At 57.3% G+C, this 27,475-nt stretch overlaps 2 protein-coding genes across 3 annotated transcripts; one reads left to right on the forward strand and one right to left on the reverse strand.

Moving 5' to 3' along the window:
* Positions 1–424: 424 nt before the first annotated feature.
* On the reverse strand, positions 425–5,912 carry PDYN (prodynorphin). 2 transcript variants are annotated; one of them, XM_077187484.1, is made up of 3 exons: positions 4,857–5,912; positions 1,847–1,994; positions 425–1,613 (listed from the first exon to the last, which is right to left on the reverse strand). In XM_077187484.1, the coding sequence occupies exons 2-3, from the start codon at positions 1,973–1,975 to the stop codon at positions 1,056–1,058; spliced, it is 687 nt and encodes a 228-aa protein (XP_077043599.1). In that variant the 5' UTR covers positions 1,976–1,994; positions 4,857–5,912; the 3' UTR covers positions 425–1,055. The 2 variants fall into 2 exon arrangements, with proteins under 2 accessions (XP_077043599.1, XP_077043598.1); XM_077187483.1 differs by lacking the exon at positions 4,857–5,912 and adding an exon at positions 2,683–3,428.
* A 3,769-nt stretch (positions 5,913–9,681) lies between these two features.
* Positions 9,682–26,526, forward strand: STK35 (serine/threonine kinase 35). The gene is made up of 3 exons (XM_054644720.2): positions 9,682–10,180; positions 15,512–16,259; positions 22,421–26,526. The coding sequence occupies exons 1-2, from the start codon at positions 9,772–9,774 to the stop codon at positions 16,222–16,224; spliced, it is 1,122 nt and encodes a 373-aa protein (XP_054500695.2). The 5' UTR covers positions 9,682–9,771; the 3' UTR covers positions 16,225–16,259; positions 22,421–26,526.
* The last annotated feature ends 949 nt before the right edge of the window (positions 26,527–27,475 follow it).

The following is a 27,475-nucleotide window of genomic DNA, read 5'->3' on the forward strand; positions in this document are numbered from 1 at the left end:
GGGAAGTTGCAGGTTGGGCTTCCTCAGCTCTGAGCTGCTGCTGGAGGGGTCCCATACGAGCAGAAAAGGGGAAGTTTGCCCCCTGCCCTCAGCACAACTGCCCCTTCCCAGCTGGGCAGCAGTGGTGATTCCCAAGGGAGCCTCTCCTGCCTGCTGCTGCAGGAGGTACCTTGCCAGCACCCTACACGCCCCTGCAGCAGGCTGAGCATGCCTGCCCTGCACTTGCTCAGCTGAGATGGCCCTGTCACTCTCAGGATATGGCTCCAGAGGTGTGTGGGGGTCCCACATTCCTTTTGGCACCCATGGCCTAGGAAGCCCATGTGCTGCCTGCAGGTCTCACAGCCAGCACCCCTGGCCCCATTTGGGCACCCCAGTTTGGGGTGCTTGCTCTGCCCTGCAGAGCACACTCAGCACCCAGCATGGCTTCAGCTTCGTTGGCATCTGCCTTTTATTGACTGCGGGGGGGAGGTGGGTGTTGGGGCTTGGGGCTGACCCTGCCTCTGGAGTTGCTCTTGGAGGGGGAGCCCAGGGGCTCTGGGTGGGTGCTGGGATCGGTGGGACACTGTGAGAGGCTCGGGGAGGGGAGTGAGGGCTCAGCAGTGCTTGAACACCTGGTGATGGTGCTGTGGTTCCACCAGCCACCTCTGCCTGTGGCCATGGCAGCCACCTCCCCGATCCTGCCCTGGTTCATCCTTCCCAGTGCTCTGAGCCCCCTGCCCTGTACGTCAGCTCTGGTGGTTTGCAGACCCTGCTGTGCTCTGGCAGCCACGGGAGGATGGAGGATCTGTGTCCCCAGCAATACACCCCAGGAACCCTGGGCTGGGCCACAGCCACACCACCAGCAGCCGGAGGAGTGGCACTGTGCCCTCCGCACACAGGAAGGGCAGGTGAACCAGAGAAGGACAATGGGATGGAATTCACGGTCCCCTGAGCGAATGAGGCAAGGGTGGCACCAGCCACACTGGGCCGGGCAGGGGACAGGGCTGGGGGCGATGGCACAGTCGGGGTGGCAGTGGCAGTGTGGGGACCGCGGTGCTGCCGTGCCACGCCCGGCTCTATAGGTCTGAGACCTCCCCTGAGTAGGCACTGGGGTCCTCGTCCGACCTCGTGGTCACCTTGAACTGCCTCCGCAGGAAGCCCCCGTAGCGCTTCTGATTGTCCCACTTGAGCTTGGGCCGGATGCGGCGCAGGAAGCCCCCGTAGCGCTTGTGCAGCTCCGGCCCCTCAGCCCCCGTGGGCTCCTCGTCCCCATCCCCGTCCCCTGCCGGCCCCGGGTAGTCCTCGGGGGCCGCTCGCTCGCCTGGCTTGAGGCTGAAGCCCCCAGACTTCTTGCTGAGGCCGCCCTTGGCGTGAGCGTTCTCGCGGAGCAGGGACAGCAGCTTTGCCTTGGACATCATCTTCATGAAGCCCCCGTAGCGCTTGGCCGGCGCCGGCGGCAGCTCTGCAGCGCCCAGAGCCTGCTCCAGCTCTGCCTCATCCTCTTCTGCCTCCTGTGGGGACGGCTCTGTCCCCTCGGCCAGGGCCACTAGTGGGGCCAGGAGTGCCAGCGCCTTCCTGCACATCTCCCACTCGGGGCCGGGTGACAAGGAGCCCTGGCATTCCCACAGGCACATCTGTAAAACAGCGGCCACAGGTGCTCGGGGTGAGCCCCTGCCTTCCTCCCACCCCACCCCGAGCCCAGGGGTCCGTGCCCACCGTGCTGCTCAGCTCAGTGAGAAGCTGAAGCTTGCACAACCCCAGCACCCTGGGGCGCCCATGACCAGCACACCAGGTGCCACCCAGCTCTGCCACCCTGCACCTGTGACACTCCACTGCTGGCTCACGTCCCTGTGGGGCCAGCACTCACCAGGGGCTGGACGCTGCTCTCGGCACCGCGGGTCTGGGCTGCGCAGAGGGAGCACTGGGTGACACAGTTGGCAGATGCCACCGCAGACAGGGACAGGCACAGTGCCAGTGCCAGTGCCCGCCGTGCCATCTCGCCCTGCAGACGCTGCCTGGAGAGAAGACAGCACAGAGCCTGTCACCATCCCTGTGCCAGCTCTGGGGAGCCATCACCACTCCACAGGCACTGGGCACCTACCACCTCCATCTGTGAGCTGCTCCTGGGATCATACACAGGAACCTGTGCCTGTGCCCGTTCCCACATGACTCACCTCCAGGTACTGCTCCCAGCAAGGACACCACAAGATATGAGCCCTTACCCTGGCTGCAGCCTGGTCCTTGGCACAAGCCCAGAGCCATTGCCAGTCCCTGGTGGCCACCAAGTCACTGTGGGCAGGACCACTGTTGCATCTCATCTTAACTCATCTCATCTCATCTCAATCTCATATCTCATCTCATCTCATTTCAGTTCTTCTCGGTTCCTCTTCATCTCTTACCATACCATTAGAAAGAAAAGCCCCTTTTTTTCCCCAGCACTGGGTTTCTCTGTGATTGCCACGTCTGCATGGCGCAGGCAGATGAATCACCAGCTCTTCCCCTTGGCCCTGGGGAAAAGAGCCCCAGCAAACGGAGCTGCGGTGGCAGGTGGATGGGGTGATGCCATGGCCCCATGTGGACTCACCCCAGGCTGCTGTTCCCCACACCAGGGCAGCCTCATCTCCCCTCCCTCCCACCCACCAAGTCTGCTGGGCTGGTGCATCAGGAGAAGGGGAAAAAGGAGGACTCTGGGTTCCAGCCTACCTGCAGACCACCATCACCATCCTCCAGTTTGAGAGCCGTGATGGAGCCTCTGGCCTCTGTGGATGGACGAGGACACTGTGCTCAGCTGGGAGAGGGGCTCTGCAAGTGGCAGTGCTAAACCTGACCCTGGGTGAGGCTGGAGGGGCCACTGCCAACCCCACCTGCAGTGCCACAGGATCACTGTGCCACTGGGACCATGATAGCCCTGGAGTAAGAGCCAGCCCCAAAGGGGTGCACTGGCTGCAAACCCCTGCCTGCTTCCATTGCTGCTTTTATCTAGGGTGGGTAAAGCATGACCCAGAGGGATCTGTTACACATTAATGACGCATATTAGAGACTATTGTGCTCTCCAGCAGTAGCAGCTAATGTACTGTAATTGGTACTGATGAAGAATTGTTAATGCCACAGTATTAATTCATGCTAGATTAAAATTTAATTTAAATTATCTGCACCATCGTGTGTCGAGCTGTCTGCATTCCTTGGCTGCACAGCCACCAGCTCCGTGAATCCTCCCAGTGCCCTGGCAGTGTGGCAGGGACCAGCGTGGCAGCTGCCCAGGATGGCAGGGGCACGGTGGGACCTCAGCCAGCCTCGACTCTCAGACACGGGGACAGTCCCTTAATTGCATCAGGGCCACCGAGACCGCACCGAGGAGCGAGGACATGCCCGCCGCACAGGTAGGTGTCAGCTGCAGCTCTATGGGGAATGAAGCACCGAAAAAAAGCTGATAACTGCTTCGCAGGGGCCCCGCCGGGAACCTTTTCTTTCCCTTTCCCCACCCGCTCCCCTCCCTTGCTCCTCCGCTGCCGCTATCCCCGTGGGTGCTGCCAGAGCAGCACACAGGGACGGCACCGGGAACGTTCCCGTGCTGGGAACAGCTGCTGGTTTGTCTGACACTGCACAGTTCAGACCTCTGGCATTCCAGACACGGTGTGTCCCATCCCTGGCACCCTGCTGCAGACAGAGGATTTCATGGCACTCAGGGGAGCTGCAGTTCTCCGAGCACAGCATGGCCAAGGACGCCCTGGGACACCCCACTGCAAACATACTGTGTGTCCAGGTGGTGCCACAGATGTCCCAGCAGTGCTCTGCCTGCTCCTGAAACTGGGGTAAGAAGGACTGGCAAAACGGGAGCAGGAAAAGGGGAAGAAAACAAAGGGCTTTGGACAAAAGAGGAAAGAAGCAGCGGGGAGGAAAAAGCAAAAAGAACACAAAGGGAGGAAGAAGAAAAGCAGAGTTCGAGCTCAATCCTGTGTTACCTGGAGGAGCCCAAGGCTCCGGAGCCATCCCTCCTGCAGGAACACCTTGGAAGGATTGTGGCAGGGTCTGGCAATGCCAGCATTGAGTCCCAGCCTCTGTGGCCACTCTCAGCACATCCTACCTGTGCCAGGTGCCTGCCGATGTCCCTTCCTCCCATCCCATTTCCACTTGAGTCTTCAAATACCAGGCTTTGCTTTGGAAAACCCCCAAGCAGCATCCATGCACCCCAGGGGCCAATTACAGACCTGGTGACCCAAGGAGGGATGAGGAATCAGGACTGTGTGTGCTGGACAGCAGAGACTGGCCCCATCCTGACTAACCTGTGATTATAGCTAACAAAGGATGTGAACAGCTCTCCCAGACTGAGCAGATCTCTCCTCCCACACAGGTCCAACTCCACAGGTTTGGATCCTGCACATAGTTCTGGTGGAGAAGAACAATCAACCTTCCAACATCTCCTTTCCTCACCTCCAAAAATTTCCTGGAAACACCATCAGAACAAGGCTTCTCAAAAAACCTGGTAACTTTTGGAATAGAATCACTCGAGCACTGCAGCCACACTGCTGCTCGAGCCAAGAAGGGGGAGAGAGAACCCCCATCCTCTCTGCCCACTCCCTTTGCCCCTCCAAGCCCTGGGTGATTCTGCTGCCAGGACGCCGGGCACAGCATAAAAATGAAATGAACCCCAGCAGAGCTCCGGACAGCTGCTCACGGGCTCTGAAACCACTCAAGGGTCGAGAGGGACCTGCAGCCGTGTGGAAGCTCCCCGAAATAACACAACTCCAACCACAAGCCACTCTCAGCAGTGCTGCTCAGGGCGTGTTCTTAAACTGTTGCTTTTTTGGGGGGAGCAAGAGCGATGCCCTGATTGTGCCCACGCAATGGAAGGGGGATGACAACCCCGGCAGCCCTACCTGCCGCTGCTCCCTGTCCCGCCGAGCACCCGCTTCGCTAAGTCAGGACGGCTCGTGGCTGGTGGCTGTCCCTCCACGGGCGTCAGGCTGCGCCAGTCATCGGTGGCAAGGCCACACTGGCAGGCGGCCCCACGGTGCTGCCCGGGTTGCCCACCGGACTCGCCGCCGGCTGCCTCTCACCCCGCTTTTATGGCCACGGAGTCTCCTCCTGCGGCGGGGCCCGGCTGTGCGCGGCGGCAGAGCCAATCGGGGCGAGGGAAGCTGTGAATAATCAGCCCCGCAGCATCCCCGCCACCTCCCGAGCAGGCTCGCCCGCACCGCCGAGGCCTCCCCGCAGCCCCCGGCCGCTCCGGGAATCGGGGTGCGCATCCCAGCGCTGCGGCTGCAGCGCTCGGAGACATCCGGCGTGTCCTGCCTCGGTCCTCGGGGCCGAAACGCCTGCCCCGAACAAGGAAGGTGGCAGAGGACCGGGATGGGGTCTGTCCGTCTTCCCACAGCTGCATCCCAGAAGGGTTTGGCTGCTGGGGGTGTGAATCCCCTGGACATTGAATTCAAGTCATGTCCAAGAAGGGTGGAGGGGGAAAGGTGAATCCCTGACCTGATCTCACTCTGCTCCCCAGGCTGGGGAGAGGCACTGTCCTCAAGTGAGCCCATCCAGAGCTGCTGGGAAGGGAGAGAGGGTCTTCATGCTCCGGGAAAGGGATGTCCCAACCCACCCAGCTGCTGTCAGTGAAAAAGCCTTTGCATAGAAACCCCCCCAACCTCTGCAATGCCAGGGCTGAGCTCAGTTCCACGTCTCCCTGAACCCCCTCCTCATGAGGGCAAACACTGAGATGAGCCAAAGAGGCAGAGGGAGCTGGCTGGGGGGAAAAAGACACCCCCACTTTCCCCACTCAGCCCTGATTCCTATTCTCACACATTTCCAAGTCTGATCTGGGGAGAAAGGAGAACAGCACTGGGGCAATGACAGGCAATCCCTGAGCCCCTGCACCTCTGTCCCACTGCACCATGTCACAACAGACGTGTGGGACAGGGGTCCGAGGTGCAGACCCCACAGGACATCCTGCACCGGCCCCCACACCCCAGTGGGTGCAGACACATCCCCTGCGTCGCTGGCAGTGCAGCCAGTCCTCTCGCCTTGAAGATGGAGCTATTTTTATCGGAGCTCAAGAGGGATGTTTCCCAGCAACCTGCTGTTCTCCCAGCTCGAACACCAGCTGCTGGACCTGGTGCCCCCTTGCTCAGCCGTCCCAGCACTGCTGAGGGAAGTGGGGGCCATCGACAGGGCTGGGACCCTCTGCTGGGCGCCCAGCAGCCACGGCAGCCTCTGCCCGTGGTTCTCTGTCAGGACTGGTGATCGGGTCCATCGGCATCCCCCGGCTCTTTGAAAAGCAGGCGAGACCCCACGGCTTTTGTCTGGAGGTGGATTTTAACTCCTCCGGGCTGGGGCTGTGCCAACACGGAGGGACCAAGGTAGCAGGGCAGACCCTGCATCCTCCTCAGGGCCAAGGAGGAACCCACCCCTCCATCCCTGGGGCTGCAGCGAGGGCGGATGGAGCTCAGGCCCCGCAGGGGCAGAGGGCGGCCACGGCCCCGCCTCGCTGTGTCGGGGTGTGCTGGGCTGTGCAGGCACAGAACAAAGCTGAGAAGAACAAAACGCATCTGCAAACGACCACAACACTCTGGGCGAGGGGCTGAGCAGCCCTCGGGCAGTTTAACCCTTGCTGCTGGAACTGATAGCCGTGCGGGTACCACAGACACGGCGGGGCGGAGCATTTCTACACCAAAGCCATTCTTTTTATATGAATATTTGTATACGTATATATTCACCCAGCGGCCTGGGGTGCAGTCACCTCCCCGCACAGGGTAATTGCACACGAGGGAGATGTGTTAGAGATTGAACAAATCCCCAGGACGCAGAGGGAAAAGTCGTTTGGAATAAGGCTCCTTCCCTTTGCTCCGGGTGGGAGGTCGAATTACTCCTGTCCCCAGAGCGAAGTGCCACCGATCTACTGAGCTGGGTAACAGGGTCCTCCACGGGTCCAGGGCGTGGAGGGTGACAGGGTCCCCCGGGAGAGGAGTTGGAAGCCAGCCCACCCACCAGCAACTCAACTTAATATTCATCTGTCTCTTCCTAATGGGAAAGCGTCTCTGAGTCACACTGACATTTCCCTGGGACAATGGTAATTAAGTACCTGGGTAAGTGAAATGTGCGGTAATAGAAAAGTTAACTTTTCTAACTACATGAGTGAAAGGCGCGTTCGGCGAGGAGGGGGCCGAGCGTGCCAGGCACCCGCGGAAGCAGGTGGGAGTTAATGCCAGCTGGCGTCACACGGCGCTGCCACTCTGTCCCTGAGCCCCCAGGTCCCCCCCGAAGGACCCTGCTCCAGACCAGGACCCTTCCCCATGCCCTGGGGTGGGGTAAATCGCCCCTGCAGCTGGTACAAGCTCTGCCAGCCGCCGGGGCTGTCCCCAGGCAGAGGGACCGCGACCCAGAGCTCCGGCGGGAGCTTCCCCAGGAAGGCAGTGGCTGCGCTGTGGGTCCTCCAGCACGGTCAGCTTTATCCCATTCAGGGACACGGCTTTTCCAGAAACTCCCAACACGTTTGCACTCCTGCCTGGCCTTGCCGTAGGCAGGAGAGCGAAGTGTCCAGATGCATTTGCGGGACACGGGGAGAAACGCATGTTTCTGCTCTGCTCCAAACCGCCCGCGGCAGCTCCGTTCCAGCGTGACCGCACCGGAGCGAGCCTCCGGCGAAGGGAGCACCGAGCAGGGGACCGCCAGCGCTGCCCAGGCGGGCACACGGTGACCTCCCTGCGTGGGCAGGAGGCACAAGTGCCACTCCACGGCGGTACGAGAAGCGGCGCTCTCGTAAACACGGCGAGTCACGCCGCTGCCACCGTCGCTGCGGGCTGACGAGCGGCACCGGGGGCGCGGGGCTGCGGCACGACCCCCGCAGCCTCCCCGGGAGGTGAAGTGGCTCCATTTAAAAATAAATTGAGGTCAAAGCACTTGCAGGAGCTGCAGCCGGAGCTGTGACACCGCGGGGCAGCCCCGCGTTAGAGTCGCCGGTGGCTCCGGGTCGCCGTCCCTTCCCCGGGGGCACCGGCGTGACGCAGCCGGGAGCTGCTGGGGCTGCGTGATGGCAGCGGCACACGGCTCAGCAGCGGGGCAAGAAATCTGGGAATTTTGAGAGCTCCTCCGTGAACCGGCTCTGCAGACGCTGTCTTTGACCGGCAGCGGTGAGCGCTGCCAACGGCACCGCGCGGGGGGCAGGAGAACGCGGGAGAGGCGGCTGGAAAAGTACATTTGGGTTGGATCGTGATTCCCTCCCCAAATATTCCCTCCTCCTCCCGAGGAGCGGGACGGCGGCGTGCAAAGCCCCGAGCTCTGGGGTTGCCAGGAGCGCCAGGAACAGGATGAGAGCTCCGGGCAGCCCGGAGAGAACGGATACTGGCGATGCCCACGGCCCGGGGAGTGAAAAGCAATTTTGGGACGGTGCTTGGGCCAGGGACCTCTGTGGTTCACCCCATCTGCTCGCAGGAGAAATGTCACCAAAACAGCCAAGACTCAACCCCGCGGGCACACGGCCATCCTAGGGGGACACACTGCAGCCCCGCGGTCTCCCCCGGCCCTCGCCGCCCTCGGGGTCCCGGCGTAGGGCGGTCACCGTGTCCCGCTCTTGGTGACCAGTGCCCGTTCCACCACGCGGACACCCGGTGGGTGCCGCGCCACCCTGGGGTGCCCCCAAAACCCTCGGTCCCGCCCCGCAGGGATCCTCTAGGGATCGCAGCCACTTTTCCGAGGAATTTCCAGTTGGAAAGTCCCCGGTGATTCCTGGCAATGGGGTCGAACCCTCGGGGTGAGCATGGCGCACGGGAGGGTCCCCGAATGCTGCCGGAGCTGTGAAACCGGCCCCGAGCCTCATGCCCCCCTTCCCGGTGCGGCTGCACAGCGCCAGCTCGCCGGGCATCCAGCACCGCGCTGCTACCGCCAGCTCAGCGCGTCCCGGGATTTACCGGGTGCCGAGGATTTATTGGGTCCCGGGGCACCACTCCCTCCCCGGGGAATCACCTCCCCGCTGGGTCATCACCCACAACGTGTGCACCGCCCCCCTCCCCGGTGCACCGTGTCCCGGAGCATCACCCCCCACCCCCGGCGGCATCATACGCAGCCCTCCCCGGTGCACCCCTGTACCGCCGGTGCACCGCTCCCCCAACCCATCCCGGGGCATCCCGCCCCCCCGGTGCGCCGCCCGTCCCGGGGCGGGGGGAGGGGGCTGCTGGGGGCGGGTCACCCCCCGCCGTTACATAAGGGGTTACGTCAGGGCGTGCGGCCACGCTCTTATCCCACCGCCGCCGCTGCCGCCGCTCCCCCACCCCGCCCATTCACACGCCCCGCGCAGCGCCCGGCCCGGACCCGCCGCCGCCGCCGCTCCCCAGGTGAGCCCCGCGGGCCGGGCCCGAGCCCGCAGCGCCTCCCGCGGGCCAGGCCCGGAGGGAAGGGACGGACGGGGGAGACCCGCGGCGGACGCCGGGGCCCCCATGACCGGCCTGTTTACACCGGCGCGGCGCGTACCACCGTGGCGGGGGAGCGGGAGGGGCCTGCCGCCGCGCTGAGTCCCGGCCGCGCCGAGCCGCGCTGGCGGCGCCGCGACCCGGTTACCGCGCCCGGGGCGGCAAACCCGGACCTCTCTTTCCGAGTACGGGGCCGGCACCGGGGAGAGGCCGAGCCCCGTCGCGGCGGCCGCCGCCCCCCCCCGGCGCCGCGGTGGTTCGCCCCGCGCGGCCGCGATTGGCCGAGCGCTTAAAGGGGCCGGCAGCGCGCGCTTTTCCGCCCCGCGGCGCGGCGGCGGCATCGGCGCGTGCCCCCTCGCCCGCGCGGCGCTGCCCGGCACGCGGGGCGGGGGGGGCCATGGACGGCGGCCGCCGCGGGACACAAAGGATGGGGCGGCGGCGGCGGGCGACGCGGCGCGGGGCCATGGCGGCGGCGGTGGCGGCGGGGCCGGGCATCGGCGGCGGCGGCAGCCCGCGGTACAGCCTGCTGGCCGAGATCGGCCGCGGCGCCTACGGCGTGGTGTACGAGGCGGTGTCGGGCCGCAGCGGCGCCCGGCTGGCGGTGAAGCGGATCCGCTGCGACGCTCCCGAGAACGTGGAGCTGGCGCTGGCCGAGTTCTGGGCCCTGACGAGCCTCCGGCGGCAGCACCCCAACGTGGTGCGCTTCGAGGAGTGCGTCCTGCAGCGGCACGGCCTGGGGCAGCGCATGAGCCACGGCAACAAGCGCAGCCAGCTCTACCTGCGCCTCGTCGAGACCTCCCTCAAAGGTACCGGCAGCCCCGGCTCGGCCCCAGCGCCCTCCCGGGCCGCCTCACCCGCCCGGGGCCTCCGGGGGCCCTGTCCCTGGCACCCGTGTCACCCATCCCCACCCCTGAGCACCTGGATCTGCCGCCTCCCTGCTGCCCTCAGTGACCCCCACACCCAGATCTTCCTGCCCCACTCCCAGGTTACACCCCCGGAGCAGGTGGCTGCTGGGATGCCCCATGCAGGACATCCTAGTTTTGTCTCTTTTCTTCATGGACACCCTTGCACAGTACCCACACCTCAGGCACTGCTGCTGCCCTGCTTGCTACCCATCACCCGAATGCTCAAATCTTTCCTGGGCATTGCCTGTGATTAACAGCACCCAAAGCTCCCCCCAGCTCTCACAATGCCCTTCCTCCCACCTTGACTCACTGCATTTCCAGTGTAACCACACCTGGGCTGTCCCTGCTGTGCCCCTGAGCACCCATCACCCCTGCAATCTTGGTGTCCTCTCTGGGAGGTATCTGCTCTAGGCTTGCTCCCATCTCCCATCTCTGTCCTGTCCCTGCAGGGCTCCCCGCAGGGTCTCTGCTGCCACTCAACCTGAATACACCTGAGGGACTCTTGTTCTGGACTCTATCCCCCCATGCTGTGCATTCCCTCCACTCTCCTGTACGACTCTCCCAGGAAACCATTCCCTAAGCCCCACCCATGTCTTGCAGCAGTGCCAGTGGGGTCCCCCCATGTGCTCTGCAGTCCCATCCCCAGCCCTGAGGGGCCCTCTTGCCACTTCCAGGCTCAAACCTAACCCTTGATGGACATCTCTGTGTGCTGGACCCCTGGTCAGCACTGACTCCAAATCCTGGGGCTCCATCTGCTACCCTGGCCTTTGCCACAGCCCAAACACATCCCCTTGGGGACCTTCAAAGCCTGTGCCCCAGTCGCACCAAGGGGACATCTCCCCCTCTCTGCCCAATGTACTGTCCCATCTCTGAGCACCCCAAGGCTGCAGCCTGTTATGGCTCAAGCCCTCACAGCTTTAGGACTGGTGTCCCCCCCATTACTGGCTCTATGGGAACAGCCCTGGAAGCACTAATGCCTGTAGCCTGGGCTGATACCTCCATTTTCCCCTGGGGTCCCTCAGCAGCATCACGGGGCTGTCAGGGGTCACCTTCTTCTGTCACAGTCGATGATTGTGATGGTGACATCTCCAAAATGCTCCCTCCCTCCTTCTCTTTGCTCCCTTGGCTGCTTGTCAGACCCAGCTTTGCCAATGTGCTGTGAAGATGTGGAAAAATACAGGAGCCCTGTGCCCTTGCTGCCCCTGTGCCTCCTCCCAGCCTGCTGTGAGCAGAACCAACCCCCCCAATCCTTCCTTCCCCAAACTTGTGTGCCAGGATTCCTGTCAGCTCCTTGGGGTGCTCAGTCTCCCTGACCCCCAGTGTAGGCAGCCCCCAGACCCTGTGCCAGGCACAGAGTTCATGCAGAGCTCCTGAGATCTATCCTCTGAGCAAACCTGTGGCTCTGACTGTCCCTGCCTTGCCTGTCCCCTCTGTATCCCTGCTGGGTGGACATGTCCAGACGTGCCTGGCTCTCCCCATGCATCCCAGCTCCTGCTCTTCTTCACACAGACACCCAAGGGAGGCTCCCTGCGAAGGGCAGTGTCCAAATTCCTGTACAGCCAGGGCACTCAGCTCCCTGGGAGAGGAGCCAGCTCTTCCCTTCGGGTGTGTCCAGCTGTAGCAGGAATGGGGGATCCTGCCCCCTCTGTCATGTTGCACGCCCTGAGGACAGGTGGCTTGGCTTGGGGAAAGCCCTTGGATAGCTGGAGGTGCCCCATCTGCAGGTGGGGAAGGAGACCCATAGATGCCCCATCTCTGGGGGGGGGGTTGAGCCTTCTGAATTCCCAGCAGTGGGGAGGGCTTTGCCTGCCCTGGGCCTACAGCAGCCCCTCAGAGGGGAGCAGAGCTGGGCTCTGCACCCCCAGCCTGGACAGGAGTAGCTGGACTCCCCAAACCAAGCTGGAGCACATTCTCCTTCCCGTCTGCCTGGCTGCCTTTGGGGCTGTGTTGTGCCAGGCAGCCTGTGCTCGCTGCCTTCCCAAGCCTTGGGTCTGATAGATGTGGATAAATATTTTCACAACAAAAGGCTGGGCTGGATGAGCCCTGCAGGTCTCTCCCTGCCTGCCTGCAGTGGCGGTGGCCGTGGCGCTGCGCTCCGTGCCATTCTGCACGACCGCAGCTGGGCTATTTACGGGCCAGCACAGATGCTGTGCCAACGTGCCGGGGCTCAGGGCACGGCCAGGATTAATCTGAGACTCTCTGAATTGGGAGCACAACTGTCAGGATACAGGCGGGGTTTGCTCTCAGCTACAGCCAGAGGCTGAACCTTTAGCATTTTAACGAGGTGTGGAGTAATTAAATTTAAAGGGCAGGGTGTGAAAAGGAAGGTGGAAGCTCGGTGCTGAGCTGGAGGAGAGGCACCCATGCAATGTGCTCAGAGCCCTGTCACAGGAGCACCTCCAGTGCTTGTGCACATCACATGCCCCTCTTGTTTCTAACCTAGAGCAGTGACAGAGCTGCCTTAAGTGAACAGGTATAAGGTGATGCTTCCTGTTCCTCCCATGTCATCTGTGGGGCCATCAGCCTGCCACCAGCACTCAGCCTCACTCATGGGCTGCCTTGGCATCACCTCCATGTGTTGCCATCATTCCAACTGCCTGGAATTCCATGCTGCCAGCTCCCATCTCTCTGGTGCAGCCTCCTTGCACAGAGGGAGTCAGAGGTTACGTGTGCTGGTGGGCACTGGGATGCTGCTTCTGCTCTCACTGGATTTTCATTTCCCCTGTGCAGCTAAGCAAATTAGCACGCTGTTAATGAGCTCCCTGGGATGGGGTGGGGGAGGTGTGTGTGTGTGCTGCTGGAAAGATGGAGTGTGAGTGTGTGCCATGCTGTGTTTGGGCAGGGAGCACATGGGGATGCTGGCTTGGTGATAGAGAACAGGTCCAGCCTGTCATTGGCATCTCCTCAGCTCTTGACTGCTTGTCTTCAGTTTGCTAACATCTCATCTTTAGGGAGTGTCTTGCCAGCTCTTTATGTTTAAAGCTGTTTGTTTTGAAGGCAGGAAGATGATTTAACAACTAAAACACTTTCAGATTATAGAAAGAAAATGAGGAAATATTACTTTTGGCTTAAGCCTCTATTCACAATGCTCCACCCAAAGTGAAGTGCCTGGTGCTCACAGCTACTGCTGGATCTCCGTCATCTTTCCTGCGTTTGCTGACGTTCAGGGGCCAAGTTTTAAATCAGAGCCTTCCTTATGCTAAAAACAAACCTTGGCTTGTCAGAGCTAACAGGTCCTGGCTGCTGCTGAGCCAGTGTTTGAGCCACTTCCTGTGGGAAGGGGCTGCCAGCAGTGCTGTGTGGATGCTCACACCTGGCTGTGTGTGAGGGATGTGGGGCTCTGCCATGCTCCCTGTCATGGTTTGATTCCTGGCAGAGAAGGGACAGACTCCTGCTCCCTGTGTTGGGGCTGTATGGCTGCAGAGGGGAGCAGGAAAGCCAAACCCTGTGTCCTGCTGTGATGTCACTGGGATTTAACAAATCAAAGTGATGGCAGCTGTGTGAGCTGGGGCTGTCCTGGCTGTGCTGGGGTCTCTGCTCCCATGCTGTCGTGTCAAAGGTGGCTTGCACCAGAGAAGCTGCTTTTCCAGCATTTTGGTCTCCAGAGCCAAGCTGTCCTGTGCTGCTCCCAGCTGGTCCTTGGGCTTTCATGGTGAGCCTCCTTCCAGCCAGATGAGACCCCCAGAGTGCACCCAGTACCCTGTGTAACTCCACCCTGTTCTTTCATCCCCTAGATCTAACCTTCAGACCTAATCTCAGCAGAAGATTGCTGAGGATGGGGAGGTGCAGCCAAATGCTTCTGTTGTGCAGATTTCCATTTCCATAGCAGTAGCCATGGATACAGACTGTTTGTGCAAATAACCAATATTCCCACCCACACTGACTGCTGACCAGTGCAGCCCAGGGCTGGGTGGCCCTGGTAGTCCTTGGCTTTACCTGCTGCTGGAAGTTTTTTGCTTTCCCAGATGCTCTCTAGGGCTTTGCTCAAACAAAACCCAACTTTGTCAAATGGGTGGAGTCATTTAACTGCTTTCAAAAACACTTGAGTTCAGCTGTGGGACTTTTTAGCTGTGGCAGAGGTGAGTGGTATCCTCCAGCTTCTCTCTTATGGTGCTTGATGATAAGAAAATCAATTTCTAGAGCAAAATGATGCTCTGGTGGTGTGTGCAGGCTCTGCCAATCACCTGGGTGCTCTCTGGAGGAGATTTGGGGTCTGACCCCGGGGCTTGCATTCCTGGCATCAGCTAATGGGGATGGGTCTGTTGCCAATACTCCCTGGGGCATCCAGGCATCCCTGGGGAGCACCAGTGGCAGACTTGGCCCCATTAGCTGATATGAGGCTGTTGTGTTCTTCACATGTCTAATTGATGTGCAAGAGAGTCCTTCCTTAGGCAGGAGTTTTATGGAGTAAAGCCTGAGATGCTCTGAGCTTGAGGAGCTCAGTTTGATGTCTGGTGAAGGAAGAAGCTGTTTAGGGTGTAATACTGAGTAGTAGGAGTATTTACAGTCACAAATGTGGCTGAGATTACACTCAGCAAAGATTTTGCAGCTTGGCCCTCCAGTTTCCTCTCATTAAAGACTTGTTGGCACTTAATGAAAGCTGGATGAAGTGGCAGAGTTTCCCCAGCACAAATGCAATCTTTAAATGCACAGATTTGTTCTGGGAAGACCCAGTGGGCCATAGGGCTTGGACACTGGTGTGACCACTCTTGGCAGGTCTGTGCTGGCAGTGTCAAGGACTGTGATCTACTCCCTGTGTGCAGTTCCAGTAAAGTGTATGCAATGAGCCAGCCTTTGCCTCCTGCAGCAGAGCTGAGGTGGGAGAGGAGGCATTCACAGAAGTGATTTTTTTTTTTCCTGTAGACTCAGTGCTAATTATGCTTTTAGCCTCTGCTGCTTTGGCTGTCAGAGCCTGGGGAGAATGGCCTGCTGGTAGGACTGAAGATGTGTTCTCTGCACTTTGCTGGGAGGAGGAGGAGGTCCCTGAGCTGGTTCCCAGCAGTGGGTTTGGGTAAACATGGTGCTGGTGTGTCCTGCTCAACAGGATCCCAAAGCACTTGAAGCCACAGCAGTGGCAGCATCACTGCTGGTGCCCTGCAGTGCAATAGGTCCCAGTCACATTCCCAAAATTTTTGTTATCCACATAAACCAGACCTGTTCCTCAGCCATCCTGGCTTAGTGTGGACTTTAAAATGTGTCTGAAAAACCCACTCTTTTATCCCTTTTGGTCAGGTGAGAGGATCCTGGGCTATGCAGAGGAGCCTTGCTACCTGTGGTTTGTCATGGAGTTCTGTGAAGGGGGAGACCTCAACCAGTACGTGCTGTCCCGAAGGCCCGACCCTGCCACCAACAAGAGCTTCATGCTGCAGCTGACCAGTGCCATTGCCTTCCTGCACAAGAACCACATTGTCCACCGGGACCTGAAGCCAGACAACATCCTGATAACTGAGAAATCTGGCACCCCTGTGCTCAAGGTGGCTGACTTTGGGCTGAGCAAGGTCTGTGCTGGCCTGACTGCTCGGGGCAAGGAGGGTGCGCATGAGAACAAAAATGTGAATGTGAACAAGTACTGGCTGTCCTCAGCCTGTGGCTCTGATTTCTACATGGCACCCGAGGTGTGGGAGGGACACTACACTGCCAAGGCTGACATCTTCGCCCTCGGCATCATCATCTGGGCCATGATTGAGAGGATCACCTTCATTGATGCTGAGACCAAGAAGGAGCTGCTGGGGACGTACATCAAGCAGGGGACCGAGATTGTGCCCGTCGGGGAAGCGCTGCTAGAAAACCCAAAGATGGAGCTGCACATCCCTCAGAAACGCAGGACTTCCATGTCTGAGGGGATCAAGCAGCTCTTGAAAGACATGTTGGCTGCTAACCCACAGGATCGACCTGATGCCTTTGAGCTTGAAACCAGAATGGACCAGGTTACATGTGCTGCTTAAATTCAGGGCAGGGCACCGCTGTGCTTTGCAGCTGGGTAAGTGATTCGCATTTTTTGTCTTATTTCTGTCGCCTGTACTGGCCCAATAGTGCACTTTGTAGTGACACAAAGGAGTCTTTTATGTTCTTAGAGCTATTTCTATAGTGACTCATCAGAGCACTGCTTCTGAGGTTGTTTTCACCTATTCTACTGCAAAAATAAAGTAGAGGTGAGAAATAGAATTAGCAGCTGCACATCCTGTCACTGCCCAAGGGCCCAGTGGAGCTGGAAGGGCTGGGCAGGAGCCTTGCTCCTCAGAGGTCCTGGCTGGTGGCTCAGACAGGCTGGAGCACAGCAGAGACACCTGCAAGCACTTGGTATAAGCTTTGGTGACATCTGTCTCTCTCAGGGTCAGGGAGGGATCTGCCAGTTCTGCCTCCTCTGCTGTGTGATGTAATTTTCACAGTCTGTGCTGGAGCTCCCTGTCTAGCACCATCCCCCTCCCCTGTGACACTTGGACAGGACACCTCGGGGCCCAGCTGGCTCAGTGAGTAGCCCCAAGTGGCACATCTGTCTTGGCACAGAACTCTTTGCTTTCACCTATGAGGCACATGGGTCCATCCTGTGGCTCTGTTTCATTTCCTTATTAAAGGCAGGACTTCCCTTTGGTGTGAACGTCAGTGCCCAGACCCAGGAGATGCTTTGGTCTCCAGCATCTGTGTTTGTAGACCTGTGTCTGCTAAGGAAGGAAGCTTAAAAACAGCTCTGCTCAGACTGAGCTCATCTCTGTCCAGAGTCCCCTCCCTTCTCCCCCCCCTGCTAAACAGTCTGAAGCTCAGAGGTCCTGATCCTGAGGCCTGGGTGGTCACACATGGTCTGGAAGGACCCCAGGGTTGTGGTTTAGCTGGCAGTGTCCGTCACGAGTGACACAGAAGGACTGGGAGGTGTTGCCTACATGGCAAAGCTGTCTGTAAACAGAAGCTGTTACTAGGGATTCTCCCAGCCAAACATTTCAATGAAACTGAAGAATTACAGATTACCAGGGGTGAGGCTGACATCTTTCCAGCCCACATCCTTTCTCAGGCTCCTGCAGAGCTGCCTGCCCATCACTGGTCCCAGGAGTTCTTTGACAGCCTGCCTGTGTCAGGTGCTGGCATCACAGCTTGGGCCCAGCCCTCACCTCACCCCAAAACCACACACAGCCAGCTGGACTGGAGCTGACCATGGATGCAAGAGGGCCAAGAGGGAGGAAATTATGTCCCTGGCCAGCATGCACCAGCCCTCAGCTGATGGCTGTATGCCTGTCCAGCTCTGAGAGCAAGCCCCCAGCAGCAGTGGGGAAGGTGGAGGTATTTTGGCAGGTTTTGCTAAATCCCCTCATTGCTGCCACCTGAGGGTTCCTGAGTTTATGGAAAATGCCTCTCTCTGTGTGCCCAGGTACACTCTGTGCTGTTTGTAGAGAAATAGGGATGGAAATGAAAAAACCCATTGGGTGGGTCTTGTTCTTCTCTGTTGGTTTGTCCAAACTGGTCCGCAGGCCATCCCCTGTGCACTCTTCCACCCACAAAATATTTACCACCCCTCTCAAGTGCGAGTAACTGATTCAAGCATTGCTGCCTGGGGCTGGATACTGGTCCCAGTGCAAGTGTGGGCTGGGGATTAGGGTGGGGGAGTGAATCTGTGGAAATGAGAGCCCTTAAGATGGGTGTGCCGGGGCAGACACCGTGCCCCGGGGCGAGGCGTGGGGCTGTGGGAGCAGCTCTGCCGCGCACGTGGAGGGTCAGGCCGGGCTCTGCCATCTGCCCTGGCTCGGTGCTGACTCTGTGCTGACACGATGCTGCTGCGTTATGCAACCGGCCCCTGCCCTCGGGGGAAATTCATCCTGCGCAGATCTGCGGAATAGTACATGAAGGGATAACAAACACCGAGGGGACAGTCCTACCCCGCGGCTGTTTGCTCAAACCCAGCTGCCTTCTGCAGCCCCCCCCTCCAGTCCACCCCAGTCCATCCGTGAGTCTGCACCGATGGCTCCGTGGTGACACAGCTGCAGCAGCCAGGGATGCTCTTACATAACCCAACCTGGCACATGGAGCATGGCTGCCTGGCCCAGATAGAGCCCAGCACCAGCCATATGTCCCTGCAAACCCAGAGTGTTCCTCTGCCTCGCTCGTGGGGCAGCCAGAGTATATATATGGTGCACTTTGCTGTAGGTTTTCCTGGTGTACTTGTGTATTCAAATCAGCCTTCTTCTGGCTGCTATTAAATGCAAATCTTAAATTGGAAACCTGCTTGAGAAGCTTAAAATGGGATTTAGAGCAGAGCCTGAATTCTGCTCTCAGGTAATTTTAGTTGACCGAGAAGCTCACGTAACCTCTTCCAACTTATTTGTGGCACTGGCGTGTAGCTTTGCTGTGCTGGGTCATGCAGCAGGTTCTTCCCCAGGACAGTTCAGACCTGCTCAGCCTTGGTTCATGTCATAACCTGGAAAACTGTAACCCTTCCTGACCCAGGCAATCGGATTTTTGCTTATTCTTTGCTATGCCACTGACCTCTTCAGATTTTGCTTCATGTCTCAGCAGCTTCGGCTTCATCTCTGCCACGGATGCTGCACGCACCTGAGAGCTTCATGCTCTGTTACCCTTCCAAAATGCAGATAGGAAATGTCAGTTCTCAGAAAGGAAGGTGTTTTTTGCTTGGTTTATGCTGGGCACCGGGCTGCCTGAGGTGGAGATAACTCATTATCTCCGTGCTTTTCCCACTGCTAGTAGCACTGATGCAAATAGTTCCAGCAGAGATGGGCAGCATTTCTGTGGGAAAAACCAAGGTATTCTTTTTTTCATTTGAACAGTTCTTCCCTACCTTCTGCAAATGTTTAGATAAAGCCAAGTTTATCTACAGCTCTCTAGAGTTGGCAAAAGCTGTCTTTTGGGCAAAGAGGACAAAAGCCTTTCTAGTACAATTAGGGAGTGGCTGGGTTGTGCTGGGTATCTGCTGATGGGTCTCTTTCTGTGATAGCCCAGCACTAACTGCACTGCCCACTGGGGAGTATTTCACCCTTCCTTCCCAGTACTGGAAAGCTGGAATGATTCTCCTTTCCTGCAGTGTGAACATCTTTCTTTTAAACCACTTTTGTAGTTGCCCTCCAGATTCCCTGGGGATGGTGAGGGGCCTCCCAGAGATGCTGCTCTGGTGGGATCCTCTGGTGGGGTGGCTTTGTGCAGCCTTTAGACAGGTTGTAGAGGAAAAAGGTACAGTGTCAGTGTGGCCTTTTGTTGCTCCCTGCAGTGACATAGGGGCCTTGGCCACAGAAACACAAAGGGTGAGTACAGCATCACCCACCACTGACAGTTATGTGTTTAAGAAACTTTGCAGTTTTGATAGACACAGGACATCAAACTGCAATGGTTATGATCAGTGTAGAGGCAGGTTGTTCTGGTAGGTTTGTATTCCATGTTATTTTCACTGTGGATAAAACAGTTGGTCTGATTTTGGGTGGATGCTCAAGATGAATGGCAAGAATCTGTGCAGGCTGCAGCATCTCAGGGGCTGTCATGAGCAGGAAGGTGTTCAATAGCTGTGGCCAGTCTGGTTCTCTCCAGCACTCCTCTCTCACTGGGTTTGATTATTCTAGTTTCAGCTGAAAGTGGCTGTTTGTATTTGCATTGTTCTGCTCTTTGCATTTTACATGTGCACCAGGAGCTGATGCTGAACAAGCTTATCTGCTCACCCTGCATGATGGTGTCTACCCTGGCCAGAGCTCTCTGGTGCTGTGCCCAGCCACCCCCAGCACTGCTGATAAACTGCTGCCCTGTGGAATTTCAGAGCTGAAGGAAGGACAGGGATCAGGGACACAGCAGCAGCTCTGAGAGCTGTCAGTGAGCAGGGACTGCTGCATCAAGTTAGATCTTGGCTGGTAGTATCACTCAGCTCAAGTTTTACTCACTGGCCTGTTAAAGGACAGTAATTTCATTCCTAAAACAATGTTGGTTTTGACTCTGGACTGTTTTCAGTGTGGTTTGTGGATCTTGGCATGGACAAAAGCCACAGGACAGTAAAAGCAAGGTCAGTTCCTCTTAGCCATAGCAGTGAATGCAGCATCGTAGGGACCACCCCATGGAGCGGTGACACCCTTCTGGACAGTGTTGATTCTCCCTGGGGTGAAATGAAGCCCTGAGGGTGACCTGGACCATGTCAGCTCTGGCCAATTGTATTGGTGTTTGTGTTTGCTTGCTGTCATCTCTGCTTTGCCTTCTGGGGGAGGTGACTGCAGTTGGATTTAAGGATGCACCCAAGGAATGCATCACAAGTATAGGTACAGAGCATGAGGGAAGGCTCAGGAGATAAATCAGGCATTCAGCTCTGTTCCCTTGCACTCTGTGTTCCCACACAGGGGCAGGTGACATGGTTAACACCAGGAGCTGCTGGGTTTTCTCTCCCTCCTCTGCACTGAGTCCTCTCTGCCAGGCAGACCCCACTGCCACTGCCCCTCTGTGACCCACACATTGGTGTCATCTTGTGTGCTGGGTGAGGGCTCCATGGGCTGCTGGTTCACATCCTGCTGATGCCAAATGAACATTCAAGCTGATTAAAGCTATAAGTGGCATCAGTGGAGGGATTAAAAGCTCTTGAACAAGCCCCTGCAAAACCGTGCGTCAGTGGGGCGAGCTCTCCAGTCTCAGAGCAGTGAGCTCAGGGCTGCTCAAGCAAGCACCTTCCCTGATAATGTTCCTACTCCAGGGAAGCACAAACAGAAACCCTGCCCTACTTGCTAACGAAGCTGCATAATAGGAGAAACCTTCCAGAAGAATCCTTGTGTGTTTGCCCTGACCTGATGTCTGTGTGCCTCTCGCCTCCTCCAACAGAAAGGCTTTATTCTGATGGCAGCCTGCAAAAGTGGCATCCCTTTGGTTAACCTCTCCTGGAGAGGAGTGTGCCCATGACCTTGCCTTCTGCTCTGAGCAGCTTTGTCCTTTAGAAATGTGTTCCACAGGCAGGGATTTCTTTAATGAGATTTCCTAGGGCTAAGGTATTGGAGTAATTTGCTGGGCAGTAGCATTTTTTCTGCAGCAGGTCTTTCCCACTGCTCCCTTGTGTCTCTGCAGAGCCCCTTGCCCATCCCTGGTGGGCTGGGACCTGCCCTTGCTGAATGGGGGAGCTAAATCCACCCCCAGCATTTTTTTCCCATCTGAGTTTAGAGCTCGTGAACCACCACCACTGCTTCCCAGCACAACCACTGCCCTCAGCTCTGCTGGTGCCTCCTTGAGTTTGGGACATCCTAAAGGATGGATTTTCAGTACAGAAGTGACATCATGTGTGCATAGGTGTGCTGTTCTTCTGCTGTCCACAGGGAATTTTCTGGGTTGCAGACAAACTGTGTGGAAAACACTGGTGGCTTATGTGTGGAGTTGAGCATTCCCATGTCCCTGAGCTCGGAGGACAGGAGGGTGCCAGGGCTGTGGATGAATGGGTGCAGCACCACTACTGATACAGGGACCATGAGGGTTGTTGTGTGTTAAGGCTTTGGCCAAAGCAAGGATTGATGCAACAAATCCAACTCTAAAATCCCTGGCACTGAGCATCCTTGTGGGCTGAGCTGTGAACCTCTCCTGCTCTGCTTCCAGTTGCACCAGCCTGGATTTTACTCACCTTTTGCAGAGCCTCTTGTGCTGCCCGAGCTGCTGCTGACGCAGCAGGCGAGTGGTGCAGGGCACCTCTGGGCTTGCAGCTTGTTCCACCTTTCCTGGTGGAGTGCATGGAGCCAGCACTCACAGACACATCACATGGACTCTCAAGGCCAGGCTCTGCTGTGGGAACACTTGTCCTTGTTCCAGCAGGACTGTCACTGCGGGGAGCTGTGTGGGATGGGGCTGTGTGTGGGGGTGTGAGGAGATGCTCAGGCCCAGCCAGCCAGTCCCTGGGGCAGCTGGATGTGTGCTGTCCTTGGCAGTGTGCTCCATGCACTGCTGTCTGAGTCCTTCTGGGAAAAAATCTGACTGTAAACTGAGCCCAGTCCCTGTCTGGATCGATAGCCAAAGCACTGGGCAGTAGAGATGTGGCAGCAGCTGATTTGGGCTAACTGGGATAAGTGGGCAGCTGGCAGGAGTGGTGTCTTACACCCCTTCCATCCAGGAGCCAATGCCTGCAGTCACAATGTAGTAACTGAGACAAACCACTGACAAACCTGACCTCTCTTTCTCCTCTCTTGTTTTTTCTTGCAGATTTATTTACCAGGGACCCATAATCTCCATTATTTACGTGCAAGAAGGAAGTCAAAGATAAGGGAAGATGATGATACAGAAGATCCCTGGTCTACAGGATCTCTGGCAATGTGAAATATTTGGGTGTTACTTTTTTGTGTTGGGAAGGGTGTTGTAGGGGTGTGGGAGGGAGCTGCAGGTGCCTGTGGAAGAACACAAGCTGGCAGCTGTCACTCACAAAACTTTGAAACAAGATCCAGAGAGCAGAGCTGCCCTTGCCCAGCCCTCCCTGTGTCTCCTGTGCTGCTGTTTGACTCAGTAGATGTTTCTAGGGATGTGGTTCCATAAGGAAGTGGGAATCAGCAGCCTGATGGTGAGGTGTACTGCCAGGCACCAGCTCCAAGTCCAGCTGGGCACAGTTTTGGGTTCAAAGCTATTGATTTTGCCTAGGGAAAATGGGAGCAAAGTGGTGGGTAGGTTTGCATTGGGAGTGCAGTGCTTTAGGAAAAATGAATCTCTTGGTCCACATGTTGCAAGCAGCTAAATAACTTCATAGCCAGGCAGCTCCTGAATAGGTGGTGCTGGCCAGGCTTGTGAGCAGCTGACATTAGGATAGAGTAGGATAAACAAGCTGGAAAGCCATTTGGCAAAGCAGGTCTTCCCAAGCTGGATTTCATGATCATCTTTGTGACTGTCTTTCCATACAAAGGGAACTGGGGAGCTGCTGAGTACATTTTCAGGTTGACATCATCTGAGTACAAGAGAAACAGAAAGCAGTCCACTGCTCTGATCCATTTAATGCCAAACTTCAGTCGATAGGAACAATGCTGTGGAGAGAAGGAGTTTGGCCTAATAGGTCATAGGCTGGATTTTAGTTTCCCACAGGACACTTTTCCCTGCTAGCTAATGATCTCCAGGAAGCAAAAGGCAATGCTGCTATTCAGGATAGGCTACAGTATAGTACAGCTCAGGTCAGGAGATTGGAACCTCAGGCTGAGCACTTAAAACTCTATTTCCTTGCCTATATTTAAAGCAGAACTCATTTTCTGGGGCTGCCCTGTGTTTATGATCCTTAGACTTTGCTCACTGTAAATGCAATGTAAAGCACCACCTCTTCTCCACCCTGCAGCTTCTGAACCACCTAAAATGTTTCTCAGAGGTGAAATCACCAGCAGTGGTTTGGGAAGTGGGCTGGTCTGATCCAGGGTGCTCAGTCTGGAGCTGGCCATGGCCACGAGCAGGACAGGGTCCCCCTGGTCCCCTCATCCCTGGCTGTGGGAACTGCTCCTCGCCTGCAGCTTTCCTCTGCCATCACTGGAAGGTTCTTAACTGGCAGCACCTCCATGTATCTCCTCAGTGTACTGTGCTGAGCTCACAGGAATGAACAGAAATGGAGGAAATTCAGGTGGGCTCAGGCAGAGCAGGGAAAGGATAGAGGGGCTTCTTTCTTTTCTTCCATCTTTTCCAGGATACAAAGCTAAAGATGGGGCTGCTGAAAGGCCTGGTCCTTCTTAGGAGGACCAGGAGGCTCCAGACTGGCTGGCTGTGACTTGTGAAGGTTTGGGCAGCACAAATGCCCTGCCAAGCCCTTGTTCCTCACACTGTGCTTGTGTTTGTCCCTAGGGATGCTTCTATGGGCTGCAGCTGGGTGGGATTCTTGCAGCTTCCTGTGCTGCATCCCACAGGGAGGGGAGAGTGAACCATTTAGCTCACAAGTGCAGTGTTAGTGCCCTGATCACTGGACCATCCTTCCTCCACCTGGCAGAGCCTTTGCTCCTGACTGTCACAGCTGTTCTAAGCAAACCCTGGCCTGAACGGGTGCAGTAAGAGGGCAGGAGGTGAAGCTGGAAGGCAGTGAGTGATTGCCCTGTTCTTCTCAGGACAGGAGTGAGTCCAGCAGGCCCTGGGAGGGTCAGCCCTCTTGGTCCACTGCTGTTTCAGGCCATCTTCAAGCCACACGTCTCCACCTCAGCTTTTGCATTGCAGATGTGTTTTTCAAGCAGCTTGATGTTAGTGAGCTAGACCGTAGTGCCTTACTTAGGATTTAGCAAACACTTCCAAGGAGGAGTCCCAGGGCTGCTAGCCTTTGGCCAACATGGATGTTTCCCTGATTAGTTTGTCCTTTTAAGAGCATTTCTCTCTGATTTTGCTGCTGTTTGTGCTCAACTCCCCAGACTATATAGGAACCTGCCTTGTGTTTACAGCTCCCCACATCTCTCCTTCAGTTACTTTGGCCCAGACCAGCACTCCCTCTATAGCCAGGTGGGAACAGCTCAAACCTGCATATGCTGTGGGATGGAGAATGTTTAGTCTTTTCCCAGGTGGGTCTTTTGGGCCTCACCTGCCCAGCCCCTGCAGGCCAAACTTCTTCCTCGCTGTGGATGTTTGGCACCAGGATGCACTGCTGGGAAAATCCAAGTTTAAGAAAGCAGCCCCGAGCCTGTGGCCCATTTCCCAACCCAGGGCCATGCTGTCTGTCTCTTCCTGGCTGCAGTGAAGCTGAGCATCCAGGTGCTGGGGGTAGCTGGTTAGTGTGGGGGGAGCCAAGCCCCCCTTGCAGAACTCTCTGGGCTTGTTGGCCCCAGATGGTGCCCACGCCAGGGGAGTGATTGTATGAAACTGTTTACTTCTGATTTTGCTGTTTACAAGAGGGATGTGGGGTGGGTGGGGGGAACAAGCCAAGCCTCAGGAGGTTTGGGAACTGTGTTATCTGCACCAGCCTGCAGCAAGGCCGACACCACCGGCATCATGCAGGCGTCACGGGGATCTCCCGGCCAGCTTTGGTCCATGGGGAGGAAGGCAGAGGTGGCTGTAGCCTAGAGGGGTTAGATTAGCTCCCCTATATCCCCTTGCTGCTGTGTTTGAGGTTCAGCAGTGCTAGTGACAGATAAGAGTTACCCCTGTGGTCTTCCTCTACTCCTCAGGACCCAGCTCCTTCACATATCACAGGCTCCCAGAGCCTTTCTGGAGCAATAAGATGTAAACCAAGCGTTACCATCGTCGTGGAAATCCTCCGTTGTGTGCAGTGTCTGTCTCCTCTGTATGCAGTACGAGTCTGGGTTTAAGCCTGCCAAGCATCACAGGGGAGCTGCTGCAGGCCACAAACTGGGATTTGTTTCCCTGGGCTCTCTGCAGGTCTGGAGAACAGGGAAACGCTGCTGCTTTCCTTCCTTACCCCAGGCCTGTGCTGCCCAAGCCTCACACTACAGCTGCCCAGGGCAAGGGTGCTCCTGGTTCCCTTTCTGGCAATGCTGGCATGGGATGGGTGAGCAGAGCTCAGTGCTCCTCACAGCCCCCATCCCATCAGCCAGTGGGAAAGCAGGGCCCCATTTCCCTTGAACAGGGGTGCAGCCAGTGCTTGGGAGGAGTTGTGCCAGTGGCTCCTGTGCTCCTCAGCTGGCTACAGGCACATCCACTGTGTGGGCCCTTCATGTCCAGAAGCATTTCTCACTTCAGGGCAGGGTGTCTGGTGGGTGTAGCTGGAAGGGAAGTGCAGGGAGCTGTTCTCTTCCAGCTGTGATCTGCCAGATCATTTCTCTGCAGCCTGCACAAATGCTTTTAGCCCTGAGGGTGTCTAGGCTGCTGGAAGAGCTCACAGGGGCCACATGGAAGTGCCTGGTGGTCCCAGCCTGGCACCTATTCCCAGCAGCTGCCCAGGCCTGGACCTTCAGCTCAGTCACCCAGCAGAAAACAGCAGCTTTGCAGGGTAAGCTGCTTCACTACCACACTAGAGGGGTTCTGGGTGAGCCCCAGGACAGGGGCTCATGGCTGCCCCAGCCCTGCTGAGGGCTCTCCCCACTCCTCACAGCTCCTGTGCTGAGCTAGCAAGAGCAGAAGGCTTAAACCCAGACTCCAAACTAAAGATAATATTAGTAAATGAATCTGTATTTTTCTTTTTTTTCTTTTTTTTTTTTTTTTGCACAGAAGCTGGTTATCTAGGACCTATGTGTGAACAACTTTATATAAATATATTTTGTACTTGGTTTCCTTGGGTTGGTATGAAACGTTCTATTTAAGTTTTTTGAACACTGTGGATCCCCTGATGTGTATGAATGGCAGAGGCTTTGTAAATTAAGGGACGTTTGTGTGAATAAAGCTATTTGATGGGGTTGAAAAGCCACACACAACTTGAAACGTGAGCTCTGTGTGTTTGTCCTGTGCTGTGCTGACAGCAGTGGGATTGAAAGGGCATCCCTGGCAGCAGTGGGCAGACCAAGGCCCTAAAGTAGCTCTGGCTCCATCCTGGAGGGCAGCTCCAGTTAAACCTGAGCTGGAACTGGGCTAGCTGCACTGACCTCAGGGCTTAGGGCACTAAACCAAGGCACCCTGGCCAGTGCCAACCAGAATGTGGCTCCCTGGCATGGAGCACTTGTGGCCCTTTATCCTTGCCCTGGATTAGGATTAGCCCCGTTCTTGATGCAGACACCAAGTAGGACATTGTGATTAGCAGGACAGGCAAGCTTGGCCTCTGCCCTTACAGAAACACCTCCCCATCCTGCCACAAGCCGGCAACCCCATGGTTCAGGAGCCAGAAAGGACCAGCAGCCCCTCACCCAGCTGTCTGCCCACTCCAAACCCCCCAAGGAAAATGCCCAGCAGATCTGCCACTTGAGTAGCCACAATCAGTTTCTCCCTTTGCACAGATCCTCTGCCCCAAATCCCAGATGCCCAAGCTGGTCACAGCAGCTGGGAGCCTCTGGTGCCGCGATGAGAAAAGCATCACGAGGCTGAGCCGCATCCTGCAGCCACAGGAAGTTTTCCTGTGGGTGATGCCCACAGGAGTCCAGCAGCCTGGGGCCAGCCCGAGCCGGCGTGGGACACAGGATGTCCCGGCACCCTGCAGCCCTTGCGTAACGGCCCCGCAGCCTCGCACGACCCGCGGCAGCCACGCTGGGACGTGCAGGGCAGCCAGCCCTCGCTGCGCTCCCCCTGCGGCAGCCCCAGCGCCGCCGGCCGCGTGGCCGTGGGCTCCCCCCGCTCGGCCGTCAGCATTGTGCGCCTTAATCGCTGCCGACAGGCACCTAAAATGGATGTTTTCAGCCCAGTGGGGCCGCAGGGAGGCTGCTCGACCGCAGC

This window comes from Agelaius phoeniceus, chromosome 17 (assembly GCF_051311805.1).
Source record: "Agelaius phoeniceus isolate bAgePho1 chromosome 17, bAgePho1.hap1, whole genome shotgun sequence".
NCBI lineage: Eukaryota > Metazoa > Chordata > Aves > Passeriformes > Icteridae > Agelaius > Agelaius phoeniceus.

Bases quoted from the DNA above. Each gene is read 5' to 3' on its own strand.
- PDYN (XM_077187483.1), bottom strand. From the start codon at position 2,702: ATGGTGATGGTGGTCTGCAG. The intron at 1,995-2,682 runs GTAGGCTGGAAC...TCTTCTCTCCAG, and splicing joins ATGGTGATGGTGGTCTGCAG to GCAGCGTCTGCAGGGCGAGA. The intron at 1,614-1,846 runs GTGAGTGCTGGC...GCTGTTTTACAG, and splicing joins AGAGCAGCGTCCAGCCCCTG to ATGTGCCTGTGGGAATGCCA.
- STK35 (XM_054644720.2), top strand. From the start codon at position 9,772: ATGGACGGCGGCCGCCGCGGGACACAAAGGATGGGGCGGCGGCGGCGG. The intron at 10,181-15,511 runs GTACCGGCAGCC...CCTTTTGGTCAG, and splicing joins CGTCGAGACCTCCCTCAAAG to GTGAGAGGATCCTGGGCTAT.